This window comes from Lissotriton helveticus, chromosome 6, assembly GCF_964261635.1.
Source record: "Lissotriton helveticus chromosome 6, aLisHel1.1, whole genome shotgun sequence".
Taxonomy (NCBI): domain Eukaryota; kingdom Metazoa; phylum Chordata; class Amphibia; order Caudata; family Salamandridae; genus Lissotriton; species Lissotriton helveticus.
In genome coordinates this window covers 898629285-898655797 of record NC_136067.1, presented here as the reverse complement: position 1 = coordinate 898655797, position 26513 = coordinate 898629285, and the positions used below count along the sequence as shown (strand labels likewise).

At 46.0% G+C, this 26513-nt stretch overlaps 1 protein-coding gene across 1 annotated transcript in view; it reads left to right on the top strand.

Annotated features, from left to right (window-relative positions):
• RWDD1 (RWD domain containing 1) overlaps window positions 1–26513 on the top strand; it is a 130977-nt gene that overhangs the window by 10489 nt on the left and 93975 nt on the right. The window contains exons 2-3 of the mRNA XM_078648532.1: window positions 3759–3824; window positions 11499–11629. Coding sequence (XP_078504658.1) covers window positions 3759–3824; window positions 11499–11629 — 197 coding nt within the window. The remainder of the gene's footprint in view (window positions 1–3758; window positions 3825–11498; window positions 11630–26513) is intronic.

Genomic DNA, 26513 nt, shown 5'->3' with positions numbered 1-26513 from the left:
GTTGCGTGGCTGAGTGGCGTTGCGTGGCTGAGTGGCGTTGCGTGGCTGAGTGGCGTTGCGTGGTGGCGTTGCGTGTGTGAGTGGCGTTGCGTGTGTGAGTGGCGTTGCGTGGCTGAGTGGCGTTGCGTGGCTGAGTGGCGTTGCGTGGCTGAGTGGCGTTGCGTGGCTGAGTGGCGTTGCGTGGCTGAGTGGCGTTGCGTGGCTGAGTGGCGTTGCGTGGCTGAGTGGCGTTGCGTGGCTGAGTGGCGTTGCGTGGCTGAGTGGCGTTGCGTGGCTGAGTGGCGTTGCGTGGCTGAGTGGCGTTGCGTGGGTGAGTGGCGTTGCGTGGGTGAGTGGCGTTGCGTGGGTGAGTGGCGTTGCGTGGGTGAGTGGCGTTGCGTGGTTGAGTGGCGTTGCGTGTGTGAGTGGCGTTGCATGTGTGTGTGGCGTTGCATGTGTGTGTGGCGTTGCGTGTGTGTGGCGTTGCGTGTGTGGCGTTGCGTGTGTGTGTGGCGTTGCGTGTGTGGCGTTGCGTGTGTGAGTGGCGTTGCGTGTGTGTGTGGCGTTGCGTGTGTGAGTGGCGTTGCGTGGGTGAGTGGCGTTGCGTGGGTGAGTGGCGTTGCGTGGGTGAGTGGCGTTGCGTGGCTGAGTGGCGTTGCGTGGGTGAGTGGCGTTGCGTGGGTGAGTGGCGTTGCGTGGGTGAGTGGCGTTGCGTGGTTGAGTGGCGTTGCGTGTGTGAGTGGCGTTGCGTGGTTGAGTGGCGTTGCGTGTGTGAGTGGCGTTGCGTGTGTGAGTGGCGTTGCGTGTGTGTGTGGCGTTGCGTGTGTGTGTGGCGTTGCGTGTGTGTGTGGCGTTGCGTGTGTGAGTGGCGTTGCATGTGTGAGTGGCGTTGCATGTGTGTGTGGCGTTGCGTGTGTGTGGCGTTGCGTGTGTGGCGTTGCGTGTGTGTGTGGCGTTGCGTGTGTGGCATTGCGTGTGTGTGTGGCGTTGCGTGTGTGAGTGGCGTTGCGTGTGTGAGTGGCGTTGCGTGGCTGAGTGGCGTTGCGTGGCTGAGTGGCGTTGCGTGGCTGAGTGGCGTTGCGTGGCTGAGTGGCGTTGCGTGGCTGAGTGGCGTTGCGTGGCTGAGTGGCGTTGCGTGGCTGAGTGGCGTTGCGTGGGTGAGTGGCGTTGCGTGGTTGAGTGGCGTTGCGTGTGTGAGTGGCGTTGCGTGGTTGAGTGGCGTTGCGTGTGTGAGTGGCGTTGCGTGGTTGAGTGGCGTTGCGTGTGTGAGTGGCGTTGCGTGTGTGTGTGGCGTTGCGTGTGTGTGTGGCGTTGCGTGTGTGAGTGGCGTTGCATGTGTGAGTGGCGTTGCATGTGTGTGTGGCGTTGCGTGTGTGTGGCGTTGCGTGTGTGGCGTTGCGTGTGTGGCGTTGCGTGTGTGTGTGGCGTTGCGTGTGTGGCATTGCGTGTGTGTGTGGCGTTGCGTGTGTGAGTGGCGTTGCGTGTGTGAGTGGCGTTGCGTGGCTGAGTGGCGTTGCGTGGCTGAGTGGCGTTGCGTGGCTGAGTGGCGTTGCGTGGCTGAGTGGCGTTGCGTGGCTGAGTGGCGTTGCGTGGGTGAGTGGCGTTGCGTGGTTGAGTGGCGTTGCGTGTGTGAGTGGCGTTGCGTGGTTGAGTGGCGTTGCATGTGTGAGTGGCGTTGCATGTGTGAGTGGCGTTGCGTGTGTGAGTGGCGTTGCGTGTGTGTGTGGCGTTGCGTGTGTGTGTGGCGTTGCGTGTGTGTGTGGCGTTGCGTGTGTGTGTGGCGTTGCGTGTGTGTGTGGCGTTGCGTGTGTGAGTGGCGTTGCGTGTGTGAGTGGCGTTGCGTGTGTGAGTGGCGTTGCGTGTGTGAGTGGCGTTGCGTGGGTGAGTGGCGTTGCGTGGGTGAGTGGCGTTGCGTGGGTGAGTGGCGTTGCGTGGGTGAGTGAATGGTTAGCTGTTGCTTATGCGACGTATAGCACTTAATACTAAAGTAGGCAGACCTTCTTAGCCTTTGTGAGAATAATAGCAAAATAAAAATAAAAACCAGATCAAGTCAAGGACGCAAACGGCACCATGCTATTGTTTATTTACTCAGATGATTTGCATAAAAATGTAACTTGTGAGCACGTTTCTCTAACTCTCCAATAATCCCATTACAACACTTTGTACAAATGAGATTGGGACTCATCCTTCCGAAGTCGAGAAAAATGTGCAACGCTGTGTTGTAGTTAATTTTTTTAATTAACAAAATGCAAATAATGTGGAGAGATTTCAAGTGATTCAGGAATGGGCGCCCTTGTAAAGAGAAAGTACGGCCGGCCTGGGCAGTGATAGGGGAGGAGGGAGGAGAAATGCGAGTCACGGCAGCAGCAGCCTTTGATGTGCCTGCCGGCCGGCCGTGAATAATTAGGGGGTGAGAAATGCGCTCGGAGGGCTGCCTTTGATGTGGTAATGCGAGGCAGGCAGGCAGGCGGCTGGTGGCATTGTGCACGCGCTTTTTAGGGCTTGCGCAAGCGCAATGACCTAAAAAGCACATGCACTTGAAGGAATCGCCAGTGGAATCGCCAGTGGTGGATAAACACTGGATAAGCCCCTATAGAGCTTCGCCAGCTATGCGCTGAAGCGCATCAGCAGGCGAGCCCTAATAAACGAGACAGGCCAGTCGAGGGAGCCTAAGAGTGTGCAGTTGATTTTATAAAGAGGGGCACCATGAGAGCTGATTTCCAGATGGATGGAACAGTGGCAGTAAGTAGAAGGGTTTAAAAAATCTGAGTGGGACTAGGAAGGACAGTTGTGGCAATTTTTGTAATAGGAGATGGAGGGAAAGGGTCAAGAGGAAATCATAACTTCGCACTGACATGTAGCATGACTAAACAGTCTGTGAAAAGTAAGAGACAATTAAAGACTAGACAAAATATTAGGAACAGTATCATTAAGTGAAAGGGAAATGAAAAAATCAACTATTAAGGCAACGGGACTTGGAACAGAATTTAGAGGACAAGGAGAGGAGGGCAGAATATCAAGAAAGAATACAGTGGAAGAGTTGGTGAAATTAGACATAATTTTTTGAAATTTTGTAATAAAAGAAATTCGAGAGAATTGGGCAGAATTGCCTAAAAAATTGCGAATAAGATCTTGTACAGTATTAACTATTTCTCTAGTATAATTATTGTCTGATTCATTTTTAGTACAGCAAAAGGCAGAGCGGTGCCTCTGACTGCTTTTGTGCAGGCTTTAAGAGCAGTAGGATAGTTAGGCCAATCAGCAGTACAGTGGTTGAGCTGCCTTAAGCACTTCGTTTTTTTGTGGTGGTGGTTTTCTGTTCTAAGTTCCTTGATATGCCAACGAGTCAAAGGCTGTCTTCAAGTTTAGGGGATGTTTACGGACTTGCCATTGCCCTATGAGTACGTGTTGTGTGCAATGTTTGTGGAGTTTTTCCTGCACATTGTATCCATGCGACCTGGCACTCTACTCTGCGTGATGATGGTATATGTTTGGGCTATCTCTGTGGGGTGCATCACAATGGGTGTTGTCTAACGCTAATTAGCTGTGGAATTGTAGTCCAGTCACCGGAGTCTCAATGGACCAGTCAGCATGGTCTGTTTACTGCCTTTCTTATGTGTTGGGTGACTGCTGGTGTAGCTACTTAACCTATTTGTAGTTGTTTTTCGACTGAAGTGCTTGTGCAAGCTTGGAGTACATAGGTTAACATAGCTGATAAATATTTCTTTCTTCAGTTTCTTTGCATTTATTTCTTATTCTTTTGATGTCTTTATTTTTAGTGCTTTCAGATACCCCAGTAAGTTTCACAATCACTGTGACATCTGATCCAGGGGAAGATGACGAAAGTAAGTTGACTGTATGTATGAAATGTGATATGCTTATTTTTTTACTCTACTCTAAACACCATAGATTAGAGTTGTATCACCTTAAACGTTTTCATGAAATGTTTTAGTACAACCAAGAAGGCAAATGAGTACCCTAGATCACAATACAGTCTAGAATAAACCAAGGGTGTTCATTTTAATCTAAATTATTGTTAGACTCACTATCATAGAAAATGGCCTTAACAATAGCTATCCCTGATAAAATCTGACTCGCCATAGTGAGTCAGCAAGTAGATTTTTCAAGGCCTGTAGTCTAACATTGCTGATGTTCCTCATATGTCAGCCTCCAAGGAAGGGGCATCATAATCTAAAAAAAAAGTTATATAATCTGGGAGGAAAACTCCTTTTTATGTGTGATTGGTGATTAAGTTGAGCATTACTATTGGAAGAGTTAGGCTTCTTGTCCATGTGTACTTTCACCCCACATTTTCTGAGGAAAATTGTCATTAGGCGGAGTGTTTAATTTACAGCTGTACTGTGTCAGTAATACTTACACTCCTTAAGTACAACTACAATTGTTACATTATTTTTCATCGGACAATTGTACACTACCACAAATGCTGCATTTTGATCAGCTGTTAGCCTCTCGATTTCCAGGAGATTCATAGCTAGTACCTGAGACAAGGGTCCCTACAGAATCAACCTAAATATCCCCATGCCTTTGCTGGTAACAGCTGCCTATGAAGATCACAGGCTGTTCTAGTAAAGAACTAGACTCTTTCTCTATCTCACAGAATGTGTCTGCACTGGAAGGCATGCTTCTTGCATACGCTGCTTTAAGATCTTTTACTCTACTGTCCAGAAGGCTGAATATGTACATGAAAATATTTCATATCTTCCATAGTACAAGTTCCTCAAATAAATGAGACCCTGAAAATATTCCTTTACAGGCCACATTCATAAAGGTAAACCTACCATTTTTTGTAAGCTTAGGATTGTTTGCTATTCACAAAAATATTTTACTACTAGGTTCTTTACGACTGCGGATTCTCCGCACACACAAAGACTATATTTTTATGTGCGGGGATTCCACAGTTGTAAAGAGTTTGGAACTTGCATAAAAGTGTAAGTTTACCTTTGTGATTCAGACTATTCCAAGTGTTAGTACCGTATACTCCAATTGTCCCCAGTCAGTGAAAATTGAATAGTTATGGCAGATTTTACTAAGGTTTCAAATAAATGTCTGATATACAGTGTTAAATATTTAAAATGTTTGTTATCTTTGAATGTATAAGTTTATAGGTTATCTAGAAAGACCAATTATAAACAATAAATTAACTTTTTTTAACATGTTTTATTGTTTCCTTATATTAAATTCACAATGAATGTCAATTTAAAGCCAGTTCAATTCATCCAGGAAGATCTAATTACTGATACGAAAAAGTGAGAAATAGTAAAAATAAATTGCTAAGTGGAAGACAAAAAATTGTTAATTGTGTACCAAATAGTTACCATTTTAAAATTTGGGTGGCATTAAGCAACAGAGAACATGGGTATCCCGAGTAAACATGTGGACACGGGATCTCTTCCTTTTACTATTTTTTATATCTTTATACTATATTATGACTCAAATGACTAAAAACCTAAACCACCTCTGACATTTTTTTTAATTAGCTGGTTTCATATTGGCATTAACACCCTAATGTATATTTGCCTCATTCTGCTCCATGGGAGTAGATTTAAATTCTACAGCTTTTATTAAAACAACTTGCCATTCAGAACTGCCTCACTTTGGTGTTTAATACATAAGGTTAGGAATGTAGCTGTCCTTTGTGGTGAAGGTACAGTAGATCACTTGGGAGTCAACTAACAGACCGTTGCTGACCATGTTAGAAGTCCATATTTAACTCAGCATGCCAGCCTGTTCATCTGTCAAGGATGAGGAAGATATTTCAGAATTTATTGAAAATGTTTTCTTTTTTTAGCTTTCTAGAGTACTAACCATAATTTGACATGAATTCAGAATATTAACCCAGTAGCTGTTCATTAGAATTCTTTGTTTGAACTGAAGTAGATCACTGCAGAATTGACGTACAGACTGCTGTTGCCGTTGGAAGTACATTTTGTACTTGTCATGTGACTTTTTCCCCAAATGGCAGGGGGAGATGTTTGTGAATTTATTGAAATGTTTTATAATTTTAGCATGGATCACCTTCTGTAACACCTGTCAGAAACTCACATCAGAAATAAATCTCTCAAACATAGTTCATCAGATCCCAACTATTACAATCACATTAGAACTCACTACAAATCTTAAAATTGGTTTAATATCGCCAACAAAAGATTTATATTCGGACAAAAATCTGGTATTACATTTTATTCCTATTCCTTTTTGTGACTCTTGAACCAGGCATTTATTACTATGCGTTTCAGTAGACCAAAAGTGCCAGAGCTGTATCTAAAAAGCATCTAAGAAACAATTTTATGAAATTCCCCCCCAACATTTTAAGGGCCTTTTTTACCATAGCAATATTATTAAAGGGGGGAAAACACTTCCTATTAAATATTGACCGCAATGGTGTAGACCCCCCTGACCTCGACTCAGGATCTTCTGTTTCCATCTGGGTCAGTCAGTACCTGGGATTGTTTCCCCCCCCCCCCCCCCCCTGATAATATTGCTTAATTATAGTTAGGGCATCTGACTTCATGCAGTTTTTAGGTCTCGTCCTTTTCCATTGCGAAATGGGGGAGAATTCATGTGCTCCATCGGATAGTCAAACCACCGCTTTTCTCTGTGGCGTTTTCTTCAAGTGCACGTACAGGCACGCGCGGCACGCGCATTTGGCCCATACACTTTCATGGCCATCTGTTCCTGTTTCTTCACAGTGCATGTGAGTCCGAGTCAGTCACGTGACCACGTGACCACACAAGCACGCGCTTTTCCCTCCCCACATCAAAGGCATCAGCTGCCCTCCCACAGGCTTTCCCAGCGTGCGCTCGGCCGGCCTCTGCAAAGTTCTCCTCCCCTAATTAATCACATCACTTTTTCACGGCCGCAGGCCATGACTCGACAGTCCTGCCCCGCCCCGCCCCCTGCTTCACGGCCATCTGTTCACTCAGATTTCTCCTCCCCCTCCCCAGCCAGTTTCCTCCAGGCCGTGTTCCCTCCCACCTTTCCTCCTCTCTGTCCCTCTCTCTCCGTACATTCATCGTCCCACTGCGTGTTTACGCTTTCATCCTTTGTGTTTCTTGTATTTGGTGGCCTTTTTTCTCCTGTCTTCTGTTTATTTTATTTTCTCTTTTTTCTTCTCTTGTATTTATCCTGCCCTTTTTTGCTTATTTTACTTTCTATTCTTTGCCTTTATTGTCACGCTTTCTCTACTATTTCGTTTACTTTATTTTGCTTCCACCTATTTCTTCTTCATTGTTTTCTTTTTATGTCCTGTCCTCTCCCTTTTCTATGCTCTTCAATTCTCCCTAATTTCATTATTTGTCTTAGATTTCTTCTTCCCTCGTTTATAACTTTTCTGTTTGATACACTCCTCTCGCGTCTGTGTATTTAGTCTTCCTCGAGTTATTGCTCTTTCATGCCCTCTTCCTTCTTTGGCTGTCCGTCGTCTTCATTTCAGTTTTTCTCATCTCTTCGCCTCTTCTATTTATTTCCCACAATGCCAATAGCTCACACTCGTTATTATTCTTTTCATATTAAACTGTTGCTGTTACCATCGGCGAGAATTATCAGCCTAGCAAATCAGTGTCTTCATTCATTACTGTGGGTACTGGTGGTTCGTGTGCTGCTTTTCAATACTCTCCTTTAATTAACCAGAGTCATGCAGTCGTATGAACTTTAAATACGGAGGAGTTTACATGTCCCGTCTGCGTGACGTAAGCTGTGGTGAGTCTATCATGCCTCCCAGCAGGTCTGCTTGTTTCTCGCCAGCGGCAGAAGAATACACCAGCCTTATAAAATTGCTCAAAATGACAATAGAACAGTGCAAGGACCCTAGCATTTAAACTGTGCATTTGGGTAAATGTGGCTTTTGGAGGAACAAATACATCTCTCCTGCGTAAAATGCAGCTTAAAAGTACAAGAACATAGGGTCTTAAGTGCACTCTGCTATACCAAGAGCAGCCACCACAGAAACTGCAGCTGTTCTCACGTAAGTTCACCCATTCTGCTATGGCCACATAAGGGCTTGTATTTCTATACTTCACCTGTAACTTGGCAGGTGTGAAAATAAACACTCCCAAATGTTAGAGAATAAGGTGAATTAATATACTATCTCTTGTCCTCGAATATCTGAAGAAGTGTTTGAGAGCCTTGCCTTACTTTCGGCCACTGGTTGAAATGGAAAGATAGAAGTGTAGGCACTGTGCACCAGAGTACCTACTTGTTTCTGAGAAGTGTTGGTACTCTCCAATTAAAGGTATTGCATTTCTCTTGAGAAGTTCCGGTTCGTTCCCTTGCAAAATTAAAAAGTGCCAGTACTCATTACCAGACAGTACCGGGTCATTTACAGCACTGCTTTCGGCACAAAAAAAAGCATTTGCAATGCAATAGGTCTCACATTTACTAAAAGTTGGAGATATTGGTGTTGCAAATAATAATGGAACGCCAATAGCTCCAACTTTTAGTAATGCGAGACCTATTGCATTGCAAATGCTTGTTGCTTTTGTTTTCAGTTTTTTTTATTTCAGTCTGTGTTTACTTGTATTTGAAGCAGGTCTCTTGGCAGGGCTCTAGAGATGACTTCTCCTTGAGCGGCACACAGCAGGCACAGTCCCTTTCCTTTGCTAGATGGCAGGTTCGGCAGGTGAACTTCACACAGCTGCAGCATCTCTTAGGTGGTTCCACGGTGCAGCAGGACAGCCCTCCTTTGGGCCTATTTCCAGTCCAGATAAGATCAGAGTTCTGGATGCCAGGGGTGCCCTATTTATGTCCACAAAAGGCCCTTAGGGAAGGATGCAGTTGGTGGCCAATGGGATACCAGGATCCCTCAGTCTTGAACACTTTATGCGAAGTATGGTACCTGGCTATCCCAGGATGCACTATTCTGCCCACTCCCAAGATGGCCAAACCCTTCTCTCTGTATTCTCTATAGGTCTCTTACCCATCCCAGAGGTGTGGTTTCCAAGGAGGCTACAGCTAGTCTGCCTAAGCAATGGAGCTGCCTCTCTCCCAAGTGTTCCCCATTTGCTGTGCAAAGGCAACTTCACGTCTGAAGCTCGCCTTTTCAGGTAACATCGATGTAGCTTCCTGCAGGAGGTAGGTAACACCTCTCTCCAGTGCCGGCCCCTATGTTCTCACAGGTTCACCACAAGTGGTGGAGACAGCTTTGTGAGAAGCAGCCACAGTCGATTCGGTGCAAGCAACAACTCCTTCCACTACTCTAAATGCAGCCAGGTCTATTAGGTCTGGCTATGAGTCACCCAGGAAAGGCAATGCACACCTCAACACTCCCTTATGTCTGTCTAGCGTGAATGCACATCCCTGGCTCCTGTCACTCTGAACCCAGACAGGGTATACACAAAAGGCAGAGGCACACAGGATCCTTAAGCAAGAAAATGACCACTTTTCTAAATAGGGCATTCTCAAACCCACAACATAAAAATCATCTCACCTAAAAGATGTACTTTTAAATTCTGAGTTCAGGCATACTAAACTCTATTTCTCAATCTTATCCCAATGGAGAGTTATGCTTGTACAATGTTACAAGGCAACTCCCATGTTAAGCCCATGGGACAGACAGCTTTTCAATAGTGAAAAACAAAATACACAGTATTTCACTATCAGGTCATGTCACACACCCCAGTACGTGTCCTACCTTTCACATACACTGCACCCTGCCCATGAGGGTACATTGGGCCTACCTTATGGGTGCCTTACATGTAAGAAAAGGGAAGATTTGGGTCTGGCAAGTGGGTGCACTTGCCCGGTCGACATGGCAGTTAAAAACTATGCACAGACCCTGCAGTGGCAGGTCGGAGAACCCCTTTGAAAGGCTACTGGTGTGGGTGCACAATCAGTGCTGTAGACCCACTAGTAGCAGTTGATTTACAGGCCCTGAACACCCATGTGCACATTACTAGGGACTTAGTAGTAATTCAAATAAGCCAATCATGGAAACACCAATCCATACAGAATTTACTGAAAGAGCATATGTTCTTTAGCACTGAATAGCAGTGGTAAAGTGCCCAGACTCCTAAAAGCAACAAAAACAAGGTCAACAAATGTATGCTCCATATGTAATACAAATCTAGCCACATATAGAATACACATGACCACTGACTTGACTCAGTTCATTAATCACATTGTCATCAGGGCGGGGTCAGGAATGTTTCACAAATCATGCTTAAAAACTGTCACTATCAATAAATGCATAACTAAAGCAAAAAGTAGCAGCACATTGTCATTTGCAATCAGAGATTTTACATTGAAATGGCCACAGAATTTCCCACTGACGTGGTTTTCAAACTATATAGTGTACACTGATTGGAAATCGAGTTTCTGCAAATATTTGTCATTTGCACATCACCAAGATTTGTTTTTCTCCTATTTAAATCCTTGTTTGCATCACACTTCTGAATTACAAAAAAAGTTCTTTCATAATTCCGAATATATTTTGAAATACTTTTACTATTCATTTACACGCGGTTTAAATGTTGTGTTAGAAAATAAGTCCTTTCATAATTCCTGACATATTTTGAAATACTCTTACTATTCATTTATAAGCTGTTTAAGTGTTGTGATTGTCAGATAACTCACTTGATAAAAAGTACTAACTATAATAGGAGAAAGAAAAGTAAATACGATTTTTCAGGAACAGATGAGCGACAATTAGTCAAAAGACAAACTGACATTTCACCGCTGTTCATAAACTGACAGCAAATGTGTCAAGACAAAAACAAGATTTAAAGCCATTATTATTGCTCATTCACTTTCTGAATGAACAGAAACACCTGTCCCATCCAGCTTAAGCTAACTCACCAGCACAGATGAGTAAGTGCTTAAAATAGCCTGACCTTGAAAAAAAAAGAAAAAAAACTCATTCGCTATTCTCAGTGGGGAAGTGGATTTTTTGAGACCTGGAAACTGATCAAACCGAGGTGAATGGAAAGCAAGCTCATCTCCCATCCATGCCCTCCGCTATGTATCTGTTCCCCAGCACCCTCTGTGTTGCTTTAACTCAACCCATATGCTGCTTCTACACCCCCTCCACTCTCCCCATGCTATTTGTGTATCCTGTTCTGCTTCTACCTCCCCCTTGTTAGTTCAGTGTCCACCCCCCACCCCGATGCTTCTGCTCCCCGACCCAGTTTTATAAAAAAAAAAACATGGGCAGCTCTATCAAAGGCTTGTATTTGTTTTCAAAATTGTAGCCATACTGCACAGCATGGGGGCTTGGCTTATTAAAAATTGAAAAAAATATTACATTTCAGTATTACGGTGTACAAGTCACTATTGTTTCAATAGCATTCAGGTAATGAGGTACACACCTCACCTAGAGGACTCTTACAACCCAATATACTGAGACACAGCAGATTCTGTCAGCACACATCTTCAAAGGATGAACAAATGTAAAATATACAACACACATTAGAAAGTTATCATGTGTTGGTTAAACTATGAATGTGCTGCTATACTGTTTTCACACAGCTTCTCTTCTTTTTGTTTCTTTTTATTTTTGTTTGCAGCTGTGCAATCAACAGTTAAGTTTACCTACGTAGAAAAATATCCAGATGAAGCACCACTGTATGAAATTGTTTCTCAGGAAAACATTGAAGATGAGGATGCCAGAGCGATAATATCATGTTTAGATCAACAGGTACATTTGCATTTATTTGAAATATTAAAAAAAAGCTCAAAATATGTACAAATAGCCATTTTGTGCCACATGTAAACGATCCTCTGATGGAAGTTGTACTGTATTTCATTTGGTCACCAAATGATGCAATGTGTCTTCTGATTACATTCCGCCTTACTCCTACCTACATATTCCTACTACTTCTGTCCAGATAATGGGGGTCAATCTAGTATGCCCTTTTGACTTCTTAATGTTTTTCCTGCCTGGTGGTTAATTAGGTATTTAAAAATGTTCCTAACAGAAGTCTGTTTTATGCTGTTTCTATACTGTATGTCATAATAATTAGTATTGCAAGAAACCTGGGGGAATGACAGATCATCTCTGGTCCTGGAAATGGGGAGTTTGTGAAAGTAAATTTTAGTCCTGTCATCCTTAGTGGTCTTCTCCAAATGTTTTGCTTGCTTCTTTCCTGTTTTTGCTGATTTCATTTTGTTGGCCATAGGACTCTGAGCACTTTACCATTGCTGACCAGTGTTAAAGTGCCTGTGCTTCTCCTCTAAACATGGAGAAATTGGTATATTGATTTAATCTTGAAAACCTCATAACTTGGGTCTATTTATTAGATTTCTGTTATTTTGATCTTGTTTTACTTGTAAAATTGTTTATTTTTCCAACCCTGTGTGGAGTATTTTTTTTTCTTCGTTATTTTGTGTTATTTTGTCTGTAATACTGACACGGAAGTCCCTGCCACGCTGCTGAAGCCGCGGCTGGTACAACTGCCTAATTCTGCTTTTAAAAATCGCCGCTTTGTCTGTTGTCTGAATGATTAATATTCTGCACAGCATACTGTTTTAAACCTTTGAAATATATGTTGCAGGCACATTTTTTTAAAATTTTATTTTGGGGAACCTACTGCTTTTGGGCACCGCCTCTCTCCCTGTTCCATCGCAGCTTGTGCTGTTTGTTGTGGAGTGAGCCAGGTAGCGCGGTATAGAGGGAGTGAAGCACACTCACTTCCGGGGGCCATTTTGGAGGAGGTGACGGTCTAGTGGTTACACTAGGACCCTTATCAGCCTCCTATTTAGGGCGAGGAATCTTGTCGCGCAGTAGTAATACTGATACGGAAGTCCCTGCCATGCTGCTGAAGCCGCGGCTGGTACAACTGCCTAATTCTGCTTTTTAAAAAATCGCCTCTTTGTCTGTTGTCTGAATGATTATTATTCTGCACAGCATACTGTTTTAAACCTTTGAAATTTATGTTGCAGGCACATTATTGTAAGATTTTTATTTTGGGGAACCTACTGCTTTTGGGCACCGCCTCTCTCCCTGTTCCATCGCAGCTTGTGCTGTTTGTTGTGGAGGGAGCCAGGTAGCGTGGTATAGAGGGAGTGAAGCACACTCACTTCCGGGGGCCATTTTGGAGGAGGTGACGGTCTAGTGGTTACACTAGGACCCTTATCAGCCTCCTATTTAAAGCTCCCATGGGGCCGTCGCGCAGCGGACGCACCGATGAAAACCCGTCCGTGCCGCGGCGGGGTCGAGGGTAAAGCACGCTGTTCAACTGCCCCCGAAGCAAGGTCTGACCAAGGATTTTATAATATCCCTGAATAAACATGCAACTCAGTGTCATGAGGCCCTTAAACCTGATAAGTGGGAAGGACTAGTTTGCTGCCGGCATTGTAAGGCGGTGTTTGCTCCCGACCAAGCCCTTAAAGGGAAGATGTGGCCTATCGTCCTTCGAGGAGGGCTTATAAATGCCAGGTCAATGTGTAAGAACGCGTTGCACATTTTTGACCTTATCACAGAAGGCGATCTGGACTGGCTCCTTATTACAGAGACCTGGTTAAAAGTCTGGTGTAACCCAGACATTTCATTGGCCCTCCCGCAAGGATATTTAATTCAAAGACTGGACAGGCACGAGCAACTTGGGGGGGGGGGGAGGGGGGCTTGCAATCATCTATCGCGACACCTTGAAGTGCACCACCCATGAATTACCAGATATAAAAGGGGCAGAAAGTATGGCCTTCTGTCTACAAATTCATGAGTCCTTTACTTTCGCAGGTGCTTTGGTTTATCGCCCACCTGGTCAAACTAAAGAATTCTTGGAGAGCATGGGGGAGGTACTCAGCGATCTTACTCTTAGATTTGCCAACTTTACGCTGTTAGGTGATTTAAACCTTCATCTTGACTCCCCGACTGTTTCAGGGGCGGCCTGTTTTATGGACATAATCAACGTCCTCGGGCTAACCCTGTTGACCCGTGATTCTACGCATAAAGCAGGCCATATGCTCGACTGTATTTGTTCTAACTTAGGTACTTTGAAGGTTAAACCCCCTTGCGTGCAAACATGGACAGACCACAAACTCATTCCGTTTGACCTTGTGGTTGAAGGCAATGTTCTAGGGAAAGGCCTTGGTAAAGCAGGGGGGCGTGCCAAACCGGGCTGGAAAAAGCTACTCGCCAATCTAGACCTTCCAGGGAGAGCTAAGGATAGCCAACCCATATTGACTGGCCACACCTTAATAGATAATAAACGCTTCTGCGACTGGATCCCTGAACTTAGTGGACCCATGGATCCCATAGGCCCAGACAACTTACACGGAGTTAAAAAAATATCTGCTCCTTGGTTTTCGCTCTCCTTAAAGGAGGAACTAGGTGAAGTTAGAGTGTTGGCACGGAGGTGGCGCCGAAACTATGAGGCTGATGATCGTAATACTTATAAAGCGGCTCGGAGGCGGTATCATGCTTCGATTAAACTTTCCAAAAAAGCACATTATTTTGGAAGCTGTCTCCTCCGCTAATAATAGACAGAAAGAGATCTTTAGGATCGTAAATAGTTTCAGGAACCCCAGAGTGCTCTCACAGGACATTCCGCCCTCTTTGACTCTGCAATTCCATTGCTAACTATTTTGAGCAAAAAATTCAAGACCTCATCAAAGATTTTCCCCAACCAGTGCTTCCCTCCCCGGATGGGGTGAATAGGGAGGACATCAAGACTGTCTGTTTTAAAACGTTCTGCCCTATTAGTTTAGAAGATTCCTGCCAGGCCATTTTATCGAGCAAGTCTGGCTCGCCTTTTGATCCTTGCCCCCCGGTGCTTCTACGAGCTTTAGTTGACGAGGTGAATCCAATTATTAATGGCATCATCAATTCCTCACTGTCCTCCGCCGAGATTCCCAGGGAATGGAAACTCGCAGCTGTAAAGCCTTTACAGAAAAAACCTTTAGCTGACCCGGCAACTCTTTCGAATCTCCGTCCCATTTCATTGCTTCCAGCATTATTCAAACTGACGGAAACATTTGTAAATAAACAACTTACCAAGTTTTTAGAGGACAATGACATTTTGCATACCAATCACTCAGGTTTCAGGGCCAAGCACTTGACGGAATCTGCCCTCCTGTTCACGGTGGAGACCCTGCGGGGCGCCATTGACCAGGGAAAGAAAGCCGTCCTGATTTTACTTGATTTATCGGCGGCTTTCGATACGGTCTCGCATTCCATATTGATTGACCGCCTAGTAAAATCAGGCATAGCAGGAGAGGTATTGGCATGGCTGAAAAATGTTCTCAATCAAAGGCGACAAGTTACCGTACTAGGAGAGTTCTGCTCCGAAGAGAAAGTTTTGAAGACAGGGGTGCCGCAGGGCTCTAGTCTGAGCCCTGTACTTTTCAACCTGTATATGGTCCCCCTGATCGAACTTATCTCATCTTTTCAGATCAGCACAGTATCATATGCTGATGATACTCAGCTCATCCTAGTGCTGGACAGGGAACTGCCTGGAGCTGAAGAGAATCTTAAAAACTGCCTTGCCGCCACATTTGATTGGATGAGGAACAATCATCTTAAGTGCAATTCGGGCAAAACCGAAATTCTGCCGTTTGGGCATCAAAATCTGTTCTCACCCAAACAGGGGTGGCCGGAAGACGCAGAAGCTCCCCCAACACCATTTCCACTGCCCGCAATCTGGGCATTAAGTTTGACGACTCCCTGTCATTTAAACAGGCGGTGACCGTGGCCGGCACGTGTTTTAACATCATTAGAGGTCTTAGAATTTTTTTTTACCTTTTCCCATTGGCAACAAGGCAAACGGTGGCGGTTGCGCTAATAACATCAAGGCTTGATTACTGCAATAGCCTGTATGCGGGAGCGAATAAATCTGTGCTCCACAGGCTGCAGATGGTCCAGCACGCAGCCGCCCGCCTGGTCCTTGGCTGGCCAAGGAAGTCGTCAGCCTCGGCTGCGCTCAACGCCCTACATTGGCTGCCAATACACAAGCGTATCCTGTTTAAAATACTGATTATCACATTTAAGGCCTTCCATTTGCAAGGGCCTAAATACCTCTCAAAAGGGTTTAGACGCTATTTGCCATCACAGAACCTTAGGTCCTCAAATCTGAATTTATTGCTGATCCCAAGTTTCAAGCTGGTCACCAAGGGGGGAAAGTCCCTTGTTGTGTTGGGATCTAGGGCGTGGAACAAGCTTCCACCACAGCTCCGGCAAATCCCTGTAGAAAGCCAGTTTAGGAAAGCCCTGAAAAGCTGGATCTATAACCTTACGGATACCGCTTAGAAAACTTTAGTGTAAGTGTGCAGGTCTTCTTCTGAACTTCAGCAGTCAGCCGGCCTGGTCCATCTGGCTACGGTACTCAGCGCCAAGATGCTCCTTGGAGTGATAGCCGCGCTATAAAAATGTGCCTTTACATTACATTACATTACATATACACATTGCTTCTTTAGGTAAGCCTGACTGCTTTGTGTCAAGCTACCAGTGGGTGAGCACAGGTTCTCATTTAGTGTGTATGCTTACCCTGACCAGAGTTGTGGTTCCTGCTTTGACAAGGTGCATACCTCTGCCAACCAGTAACCCCATTTCTAACATTGATCAGCCGTGAGGATAGGACTTGTGTGTGTGCAATACCATATAGTAACTTGTGGTTCATTACAACTCCATAAAAGGACCAATTCGAGCCCTTTTTCACCCCTACCTAATTAACTTTTAGCTATTTCTGCTAAAACTATGTCTCGCTCTGGATAAGCAGTACCTGCAGTAATTGATTTTGAGTTGGCTAGGTTAGAGTCGTACTCTGTGGCCAAGCTGAAGGATTTCTGTAAGGATTTTCAAGTGTCTACTAGGGGTTTTGCCAGTAATTTGGAGCAACAGATGGCTCTGAGATCTTGGGTGGAGACCCAGGCAGCAGGGGCTGACAGTACAGGGGAGGAGGAGCAGGAAACTCCTGAGGAGGAGGATGACCCGATTCTGGATTCCAATGTGGATTTGGGACTGCCTGTGGAGGGGGCTAAGAATGTGCTGGAAGCAATGGTGAATACCAAACCAAGAAGTAGTGTCTCCCCCCGGGAACCTGTCCCCAGAGGAGCTGGCAGACTGGAGGTAGGAAAGGAAGCTCAAATTTGAGCTTGCTAAATTGGAGCAGGCTCAAGAAGAGAGGAGGCTGGCCATGAATGAGAAGAAACTAACCATGAACTCAACCTCAAGGAGCTTAATATTAGAGCCCTACAAGTGGGGTCTAACAGCAGTAATGGTGGCAGCATACCTGTGGTGTCAACCACAGAAGTAAGAGTACGGATGCACAAGGATTTGGTGCCCAGTTATGTGGTGGGGAGTGACATAGACACATGGATTGCAGCTTATGAAGTGGCTATAAGAGTGCACAAGGTCTTGGAGGACTCCTGGCGTAGTAGTTTATGGAGATACATGGCCTCAGTGGGTAGGGTTACACTTCTGACACTAGAGATGAGACCAGAAATGCCACACTTCTATGAAGACCATACTAGTAAACAAGTTTGGGCTGACACCTGAGAAATACTGACCGATGTTCTGGGCAGTCACAAGATTGCATCACATAGCTGGGTGCACTGCTTAGACTATGCTAGCAATGCACTGAAGGGCTGAGTGGCAGCAACGTAGATGATTATTCAGGGCTGTACAGCCTGATTTTGATGGAGCACATGCTTGATCTTTGTCCTATGGAGCTGTACCAACACCTGGTAGATAGTAAGCTTTCTGACCCTAGGAAGCTTGCTCAGGAACCAGACATCTTGTCAGAACCAGTGTGCCGAAGAAGATATCTTGGGGACTCCCAAAAGAGTGCCGTTGAGGGGAGTCAAAAAGGACTGGAACTTGGAATTATGGCCTACTTTACCTCTTTACTGGTAAAGTTGGATTTATCATAACTAATTTAGAATTGCCATGTGAGAAAGTGGCTCTATATATACTGGACTAGAAAGAAGTACAGTGTGTATAGAGTCCACCAACCCCAGAGGTATAACAGAGGTTAAAGTCAGAACTGGCCTTACTCTCCAAAGTGGTAGCTTGGTCGAGCAGTAAGGCAGTACCAGAGGACAGTGTAAAGCATTTGTTGTACACACTCGGTCAGCAAAAGGTTTCACACACTCAAGGACTGAACTCCAGGCCAATTGGGTTTATATCCACATATATAGTTGTTTTATTTTTAGAACCAACAGTTATAAAAATATACTTTTCTCGATATGAGTACTCTCATATAAATACTTTGCAAGGAAGCAATAAAGTTTGTGCACGCAATAGTTACAGTAAAGGCAGTTAGCAACACAGTTCTGAATTACACTCTAGTATTGAGCTCAATGGGTTTTCATAGATAAATACAGTTGATTACTCTAAGGATTACTTTGGTAGTCCCAGGACTAGATCTAAGATTCAGTCCTGGGATCTAAGCTGAAACCAGACTAGCAAAAGCGTTTTAGTTACTGTGATGAATTTTCATGAATATAAAGCTGTTTTAAAAGTTCATACTTAGAAACTTTTCAAGGTAAATCTGACTGTTATTCAATGGGAGGAAATTCAGGTTGCAGGTAAAGTACGTTCGCGTTACTTTTGTAACCCAGCACTAGTGTCCTAGGGCCAGCACTGGGGGCTTAACTAAACACAGGTAGGTAATTGCGTGTCAGTACTTTGTACGATTTTTAAAGAATATTTGCAGTTTTCAAAAGTAGACACTCAGAAGAAATTTCATAGAAAAGCAGACAATGGGTTCTTATGGAGAAAATACAGGTTACTAGTAAACCCGCTAGGGATTACTTTTGCGGTTCAGTACTGGGCTGAAAGGTACAGTACTGGCTTCTCTCCTGATCACCGGTGAGTATTTTCGAATTCGGACTTTGGCTGATTTTATAGGAATATTTTCAGTTTTCAAAACTTCACACTTAAAAAATGTTCGAGTCAAAATGGGTCAATGTTATCCAATGGCATGTAATTAATTAACAGTGTCCAGGTGAGTACTTGGTTGGTGAAGTTAGGGTTCTGGGCGTAGACTCCGGGGTACCCCAGGGTCAGGTGTGTTCAGTTAGTTCGGTCCCAGCGGCACAGGGGCGGCTGGGTGCATAGGTGGGTAGGCCCAATGTTATCCAATGAGGGAGAGGGGGCCTTCAGTTGGTGGCAGCTGGCTAGCAGGCCACGCGGCTCTGGGAGCTGGGCTCCTGGTCACTTGCTCTGGGCAAGGGGGGGAAGTAGGATAGGGCAAAGAGGTCACAGCCAGCGGCACTCGGTCGGCTGGGTGCAGGGTGCTTTTGAGCCGTCGGGCGCTCAATGTTATCCAATGAGGATCTTGAAAAAGGAACAAAGGCTGCAGGCTCGTGGACGGTGACTCTCCAGGGGCGACCAGCACTTCGAGAGGTAAGTTGGGATCTTGGAGCACAGGTGGGTACCCCAAAGGAAGGCAGGCGGCCGCGGGGCGCCGGGTGCAGGGGTGTCTTTGGGGGTCGGAAAAGCTTACCCTATGCTGGTCGCGGTTGGGGTGGCCCCTGGTTCTGAGTCTGCAGGCGTCGGGTCTTTCGTCGAGGAGGGTCTTTGGGCACTGGACTTCGGGTCCCAGTCGCTGGGGGGACGTCCACGTGGTCTTGGTTCGGGTTGGCCCGGCCCGGGCTCGGCTGGTGCAGAGTGGGCTGGTCCGGAGCTTCCTGGTGAGCACCGGGTGGGTTGTTGAAGCAGAGCCTCTGTTGTGGGGAGTCCCAATCTTCGAGAGTGTCAAGGCAGGCAGGTCCTCTGGGTGTCCCAAGGTTGCTGTCCGCAGAGGTCGCCGGGATTAGGCAGGAGCAGGTTCCAGGATCAACAGGCCGGTAGGGCTGGGGCCAAGTCAGTTGTTGTAGTCCTGTTGTTAGCAGCTGCGCGGCGGGTCTTCTTCTTCTTCTTGATCTTTTTTCTTCTTTTGGTATCTGGATGTGAGGAAGGAAGGTTCAGGGAGCCCCTAAATACTAAATTTAGGGGCGTTACAGGTAGGGCAAGGGCAGGGACCAATGGGTCCCTGTTCTGGGGTGAGTACACCCCCTAGCCTGCTCCTCTCCTGTGGGAGGGGGCAGGAGCCTAGCTGGGATTGGGCAGGACTCCCCATCTACAAGATTTCTGGAACCCGGGGTCGTGCTTCACATCGCCTCCTCCACCTGAGGGGTGGAGTTGGCACAGGTTGCCCCCCACTTCCTGACGTAGTTTTTCCCGCCAGTCTTCCCGCCAGAGTGGGGGTAGGACTGGTGGGGGGCTGGTTGCTGGGTACAGCAAATGGTCTGGAGAAGCTCTCGGAGGCGGTATGCCTTTGAAGCTTCCCCCTGTCCATCCTGGGGGAGGAGACATAGCACCTCGCCCAGGATGTGCTTTGTTGCAGACCCAGGAGAGCGGTGGGCTCTCCACCCAGAGGTCCAGCAACATGTCTGCTGTGTGGCAGCCTCTGCAGCCACTCAGCCCAGACGTGGATTATAGGTTCGGGTTTTGGAGGGCATCTCTGAGATGCACTCTCGTGCATGTTACATTAAATCCCATACTGGCATCAGTGCGGGTCTAATGTGCTGAGAAGTTTGATACCAAACTTGTCAGTCTTCAGTGTAGCCATTATGGTGCTGTGGAGTTCGTAATGACAACCTCCCAGCACCATATACTCTTAAATGGCATCACTGCACTTACAGTGCCCAGGAGTGGCCCTGGGTACTGTATGGGCACAGGGCTCATGCACCTTGCCCAGCTAGAGGGGTGACTGAGGTATGCCAGGGCAGTGGGTTCTGTGGTTATGGCACACAGGGTGTGTGCCATGTCGACTATTGTTTTAGTTCTGTACTTAGGCACTCAGCCTGCAAAAGCAGTGTGTGGGTGCCAGGGTACAGGGCCCCTGAGGGTGGCACAATCAGTGCTGCAGCCCTCAGGGGTCTTCTCTGGTCACCATGCCCTGGGTACCTAGGGTGCCATTTACTAGGGGCTGACAGGGGGCCAGAGATGCCAATTGGCTATTTTGTCTCAGCATAGTTTTTAGGGAAGGAACACAGGCCCTGGGTACCTGATTGGCAGGGACCCAGGGCACACTCAGTCAAAGCACATCAGCAGTTCAGAAAAAAGTGGGGGCATTCCAAGGCAAGAAAGATGGCAATTTCTCACATGCCACTTATATAAAGTGGGCTTTTTTCTGTTCTTACTTACTTCTGTGTCCCTGAAACCTTTCTCCAATACATGCCTGTGGTGGGTGACCGCTTCACTTTGTGCATTCCCTTTAAAGACAGCCAGTATCACAGGAAGGTTAGGTGTGTCTGAGCACTCATCTGCATTCTTATGGCTCTTGCTGGGCAGGAAGGGAGAGAAGAGCTGACACTTGAATAGGTAGTGTCCTGTCCTCGCACAAAGGACTGGTTACCGCCTACTTATAGTCTGAAGCCAGGGCTCGGAAGAAAGGACCTATGTGCACTTCAAAGACCGTTTTTTGAAGTTCTCTCCACTTCAAAGGCACAACTGGGTAGCAGTACCGTGGCTCTGACCCTACCAAGTCAGTACACTACTGAACATGTTAAGACCTCTGCCAGGAAGGAATGCTGTGCTTCTACAAGGACTACCTGGCTGTTTGACCTCTACTCTGGTTGAGCAGCTTTTCTGCTCTGCTGCCTGTTTCATGCTACTGCTCGCCACAGCTCTACTGAGGGAAAGGAATGGACCCATCATACTTGAACCCAAAGTGACGCTTAAGCGCTTGTTGGTTTGCCCCCTGTTCTGAAGTCTCAGGGCTATCAAAGACTTCCTTCAACCCTGCAACATGACCTGGATTCTGCCATCGGCGAGTCCTGCCTTGCCAAGTGCCTTTTGCTACGCTGATCCAGCAGAACCCATGCATCGACAACTTTGCACCAATCGAAACCCGTGTGTTTCCTATCGACGCCAATGCAGCAGCTGCCCAACGACATTGCTGCCACAGACTGCGCAGCTCTATGATGACACATCGCCTTAATCGCCATGGGGTTCGTCGACAGAAGTCCCCCTGACTGTGCAGATCAGATACCGATGCATCGGCTCTATTGATTGGATCCACGAAGACGCTTCCTCCATCCAAGGTACTTTTTCAGCAGGACCTGTCTGAGTCCTGTTGTGGGCCTGCCCTCCATCGCAATAGAACTGAACTTTGGATTTTACCTGGTCTAGCACAACCAGATGTCCCCTGTTGGCGCTTTGTTACTCTAATCACTATAATTTGAGTTAATTTTGAAATATTTATCACTCCGATTCTTCTGTTTGGATTTTTGACGTTTTGATCTTATTTTACTCCTAACATTATTCTCCATTTTTCTAACCCTGTGTGGATGGTTTTTGGTGTGTGTGTGTGCGTGTGTGCGTGTGTGTGTGTGTGTGCGCGACAGATACTTTATGCACGACATCTTTGGATAAGTCGGACTGCCCTGTGCCAAGCTACCAGAGGGTGAGCACAGGTTATCTTTTAGTGTTAATCTGGCTTAACCTGACTGGAGTGGTGGTCTCTGCATGGACAAGGTGTATACCCCTGTGAACCAGAAAACCCATTTCTAACAGTAAGCAAATGCAATTAAATATGAGTTGCAGGATCAGAAAATGGGCATTAGGAATGAAAACATATGTTTATGGGAGGAAATTGTTACCAGATTATGGATCCTCATTTAGCTAGAAAATAATAATTACCTAATAAAATGCTGAAAACATTTGGGAGAATGATTTCTCAGCAAGAATTATCAAATGCCTATAGGGTTTTTAATCCCGATCTAAAAAATACTTTCCTTTCCTATGTACATCACTCTGTCTCCAGAATTGATTGTATTTTTCTTCATTATCTAAATGAAATCTATAACCTGCTGAGTTTGGAGCTATCCCTATTTCGAATCACACTCCTGTTATTTTTAATATAAATTTCTCATCATCAACTTAAATATCTAACCGGTTCTCTTAAACGATGCATTGTTACCTGATAAGATCTTCATTTATTCATTTTAGAAGTTTGCTATAGATTTTTTTATCATCAATCAATACCAAAAGACTCTCCTATACATATAATTTAGGATTCTTTCAAGGCTACTGCTAAAGGATTTATTATTAATTATTTATCCTCTATGAAACAGAAAACTCATAAAGAGCCAAAGAACTACGTAAGCAAATAAAAAACCTAGAACACGCTTATTATTCATCTAAAAAGAAAGAAATACTAACCTATTGTTAAAGCCAAAATAGATTATAATAAAAATATCTGTGCAGCAAGCTTGTGACACTTTACTTAAAAGTAACGCAAAATATTATGGACGACGGCATACATTTGGGTGAAATGCTTTCCAATTATCTGAAAATCAAAAAACAAGAAACTCATATTACAAATATTGATGGTGCTGTTATTAACCTCCAACTTAACAATATTTTGGATTGGTGGGGATAGGTCCCACCCTGCGATATACCAACCTGTTATACACGGACCTCTCGACCCGGGTTCGACTGGGTCGTCACATTTCCTCCACGCTACCGGTCAGGAGAGGCACGAGGCAAGGCTGCCCCCTGTCCCCCTTAATCTTCGCCTTGACGGTGGAACCCCTGGCGATCCGCCTACGCCAAGAGGGAAACGCCTGGGGTATACCTATAGCAGACATGGTCCACTGCGTTTCCATGTACGCGGACGACCTCCTTCTATATATTAGGGATATCGCAGCGGATCTGACACCCATTTGGACGGCTCTGGCGGAGTTTGCGGAGGCGTCTGGCCTTCAGGTAAATTGGGACAAATCCACAATCTACCCCATCCATCACTCCCTGGCCCCTCAAGAGATACACATCGGTCCACAAACTGCGCTGGAGCACGGGCGCTCCCCGTTATCTCGGAGTCCGCCTATACCACTCTCCCACTGACATCTACGAGGGCAACCACCGTCGGGTATTAGCAGGCATTCGGTCATCAGTGAATTTCTGGAGACGCCTTCCGATGGCAACAATCGGTAGGGTGGCCATAGCCAAGATGATCATAGTTCCTCGACTCTTAGATTACTTTAGGAACCTACCCGTTGTCCCACCCGGCAGCTTCTTCCGTGAATTGGATACACTACTCCGAGCGCTCATATGGGGGACAGGCCGACACCGTATCGCACTTACCAAACTTCAGCTGCCCAACACCCAGGGGGGCTAGGCACCCCTGCCTTTGAGTCGTATTTCCTGGCCGCACAGCTTCAGTGGCTGTCATACTGGACGGCAGGTCGGCACACTGGGGAGACCCACACTGTACAGGGCCCTATTCCCGTTCCTGAACTCCGGCGGCTATTACTCCTGGGCACCAACCCCCGCCGGTCCTATCCTTTGCAGGTGTCGGTGGCTCGCCGATGTATGCTACGGATCCATCCTGTCGTGGAAGGAACCCCATGCTACTCCCCACGGCTGCCGGTGGTCGGCTGGCCAACCGGAGAGGCTTACTTCACGCCCGCAAGACTCCGTACGTGGACGGCAGCAGAGATCACGGAGGCAGAGGGGTTGTTCGCGGAAGGGCAGCTCCGCCCATACGAACAGCTCATGGAGGACTATGCCCTCCCCCCCCTGGACAGTTTCTAACCCACTGACAACTTATCACCGCCTTTCGCCCACATTGTGATCTACACCTCGGCGAGCCCGCGACACACCCAGTCTTCCACACCATCCTGTACTTGGGCAAAGGTCGTCATCTAGTTACCTGGCTGTATAAGTCGATTCGCGAGCTTGCGCACAAGCCCTTGCTCACTCTGAGAGCCACCTGGGAAGACTAATTCGGACGCCAACTACATAACGGGGAGTGGACCAGGGCACTAGAATTCCCTAAGAAGGTATCTAGAAACGTGAGATTCAAGAACATTCAGTTCTACATCTTACACAGAGCATATCAGACACCGGCACAACTCCAGCGCTTCTACCCTGATACGCAATTCTTCTGTCCTAGATGTCATTCACCTGACGCACACTTCCTACACATGTTTTGGAGCGGCCCGACTTTACAGTCGTACTGGACCGCCATACTCGCCTCTATCCGCACACTCACGGGACTCACAGACTTAGACTCCTGGGAAGCAGTGGCCCTGGGGATATTCCGTAGATCAAAAACACACAAAGTGCAGGTCCGCTTCGCGGCATTGTCCTTGCTCCTGGCTAAAAGAAACATCACCATGCAAAGGCGGGCACCCTCGAGACCTCCTCTGGAAGCATGGTTAGGGGCAGTACAGAAATGGGCACTTGCAGAAGAGGAGCTCCTACGAGAGGAGGAGGCCAAGGGCCACCGCAAACACGCTATATCCATGGAGTGGACTATGCTATTACACCAGTTTAAACAAGCGCATGCACGCCCGGCCCCCGATACCCCCCAGTCACCTCCCATGATCCACACAACACCCACACCACAATAGGGTCCCTTGGTGGGGATTGCCATCCGGGACTCCTCCCCCCCGATCTCCCCCCCCCCCCCTTTTTTCCCGCCCGCGCCCACCAACAGTAGCCTGAAAACCCTACCATGCGCCGCCCATTGCACCCTGATGGGGAATACACTCTAACCGATAACCGCTATACGCTTTCTACGCCCCCCCTTCCTGGCCCGTAACGGCTGCTGTCCAGACATTATCCAAGATCCTGCATCCCAGATCTTGTCTCCACTCTTCTTCTTCCTCCCCTCCCTATCCTCCCCCGTACCAAGCCCACGGTTTGTTCCCCCTAGTTTTCTTTTTTCCCCTTTGTTATTTTCCTTGGACTCACACCTGGACAATCAAACTGTACTAGCTTCCTAATCGTTCCAGGCATATGGACGCAATCTATTTTGTTTGTCGAGCCCTCATGTGTGTTCATCCCACTGGGACGCCACCAATTGCCTCTTGATGTAATGTGAGTACTTTGAAAATGTTAATAAAAAGTATTTAAAACAAAAAAAAAACAATATTTTGGATTGGTCTGTTAATTGTTATGAAGATATATATACTCCTGAACACACTCCATCCAGAGGCAATTTGGATACTTTTTTGATTTGCTCCCCAAACGTCCAGATCAGATTATTGATTTGTCAAGATTAGAAGGTAATCTTGAAATTAAATTGATGCTGTTTCTGCTAAGCTCCCAAAAGGAGCTCTAAGCCGAAATGAATTTCCCCTAGATTTTCATTCACAATTTTCCTAAACGTTTTTCACTTTTTTTACACATTTTATTCAAAGGTAAGGCCGACTGTCTTTTTTTTATTTGCCATGTTATGTTGTTTTGCCCAAGAAAGATAAAGACCCCATGTCCTGTAAACATTGCAAACCCTTTAACTTAGCACAAGTCTTGCAATCTGTATTAATAACATTCTAGCTCTTTGCCTTAATGAATTTATACCACAATTAATTGGCTTGAAACAGTTTGGTTTTGTTAAACAGCACTTTATTATGAAATCTTTCTTTATTGGTTTTACAGTAAAACAATTCAGATATAACAGTCCGGTGTAATAGATTTGAACATTCATTAGGCAGAAATGAATGTTCATTTCTTCACATAATTGAAGGCACATCTAAATTGTGTGATCCAAATGGTTGATATTACTCTTGATGCCCAAAAACCTGTTGGTAGAGTTAATTTTAGTTTCATGATTAAAGCTTTACACTGGTTTAGATTTGGTCAAACA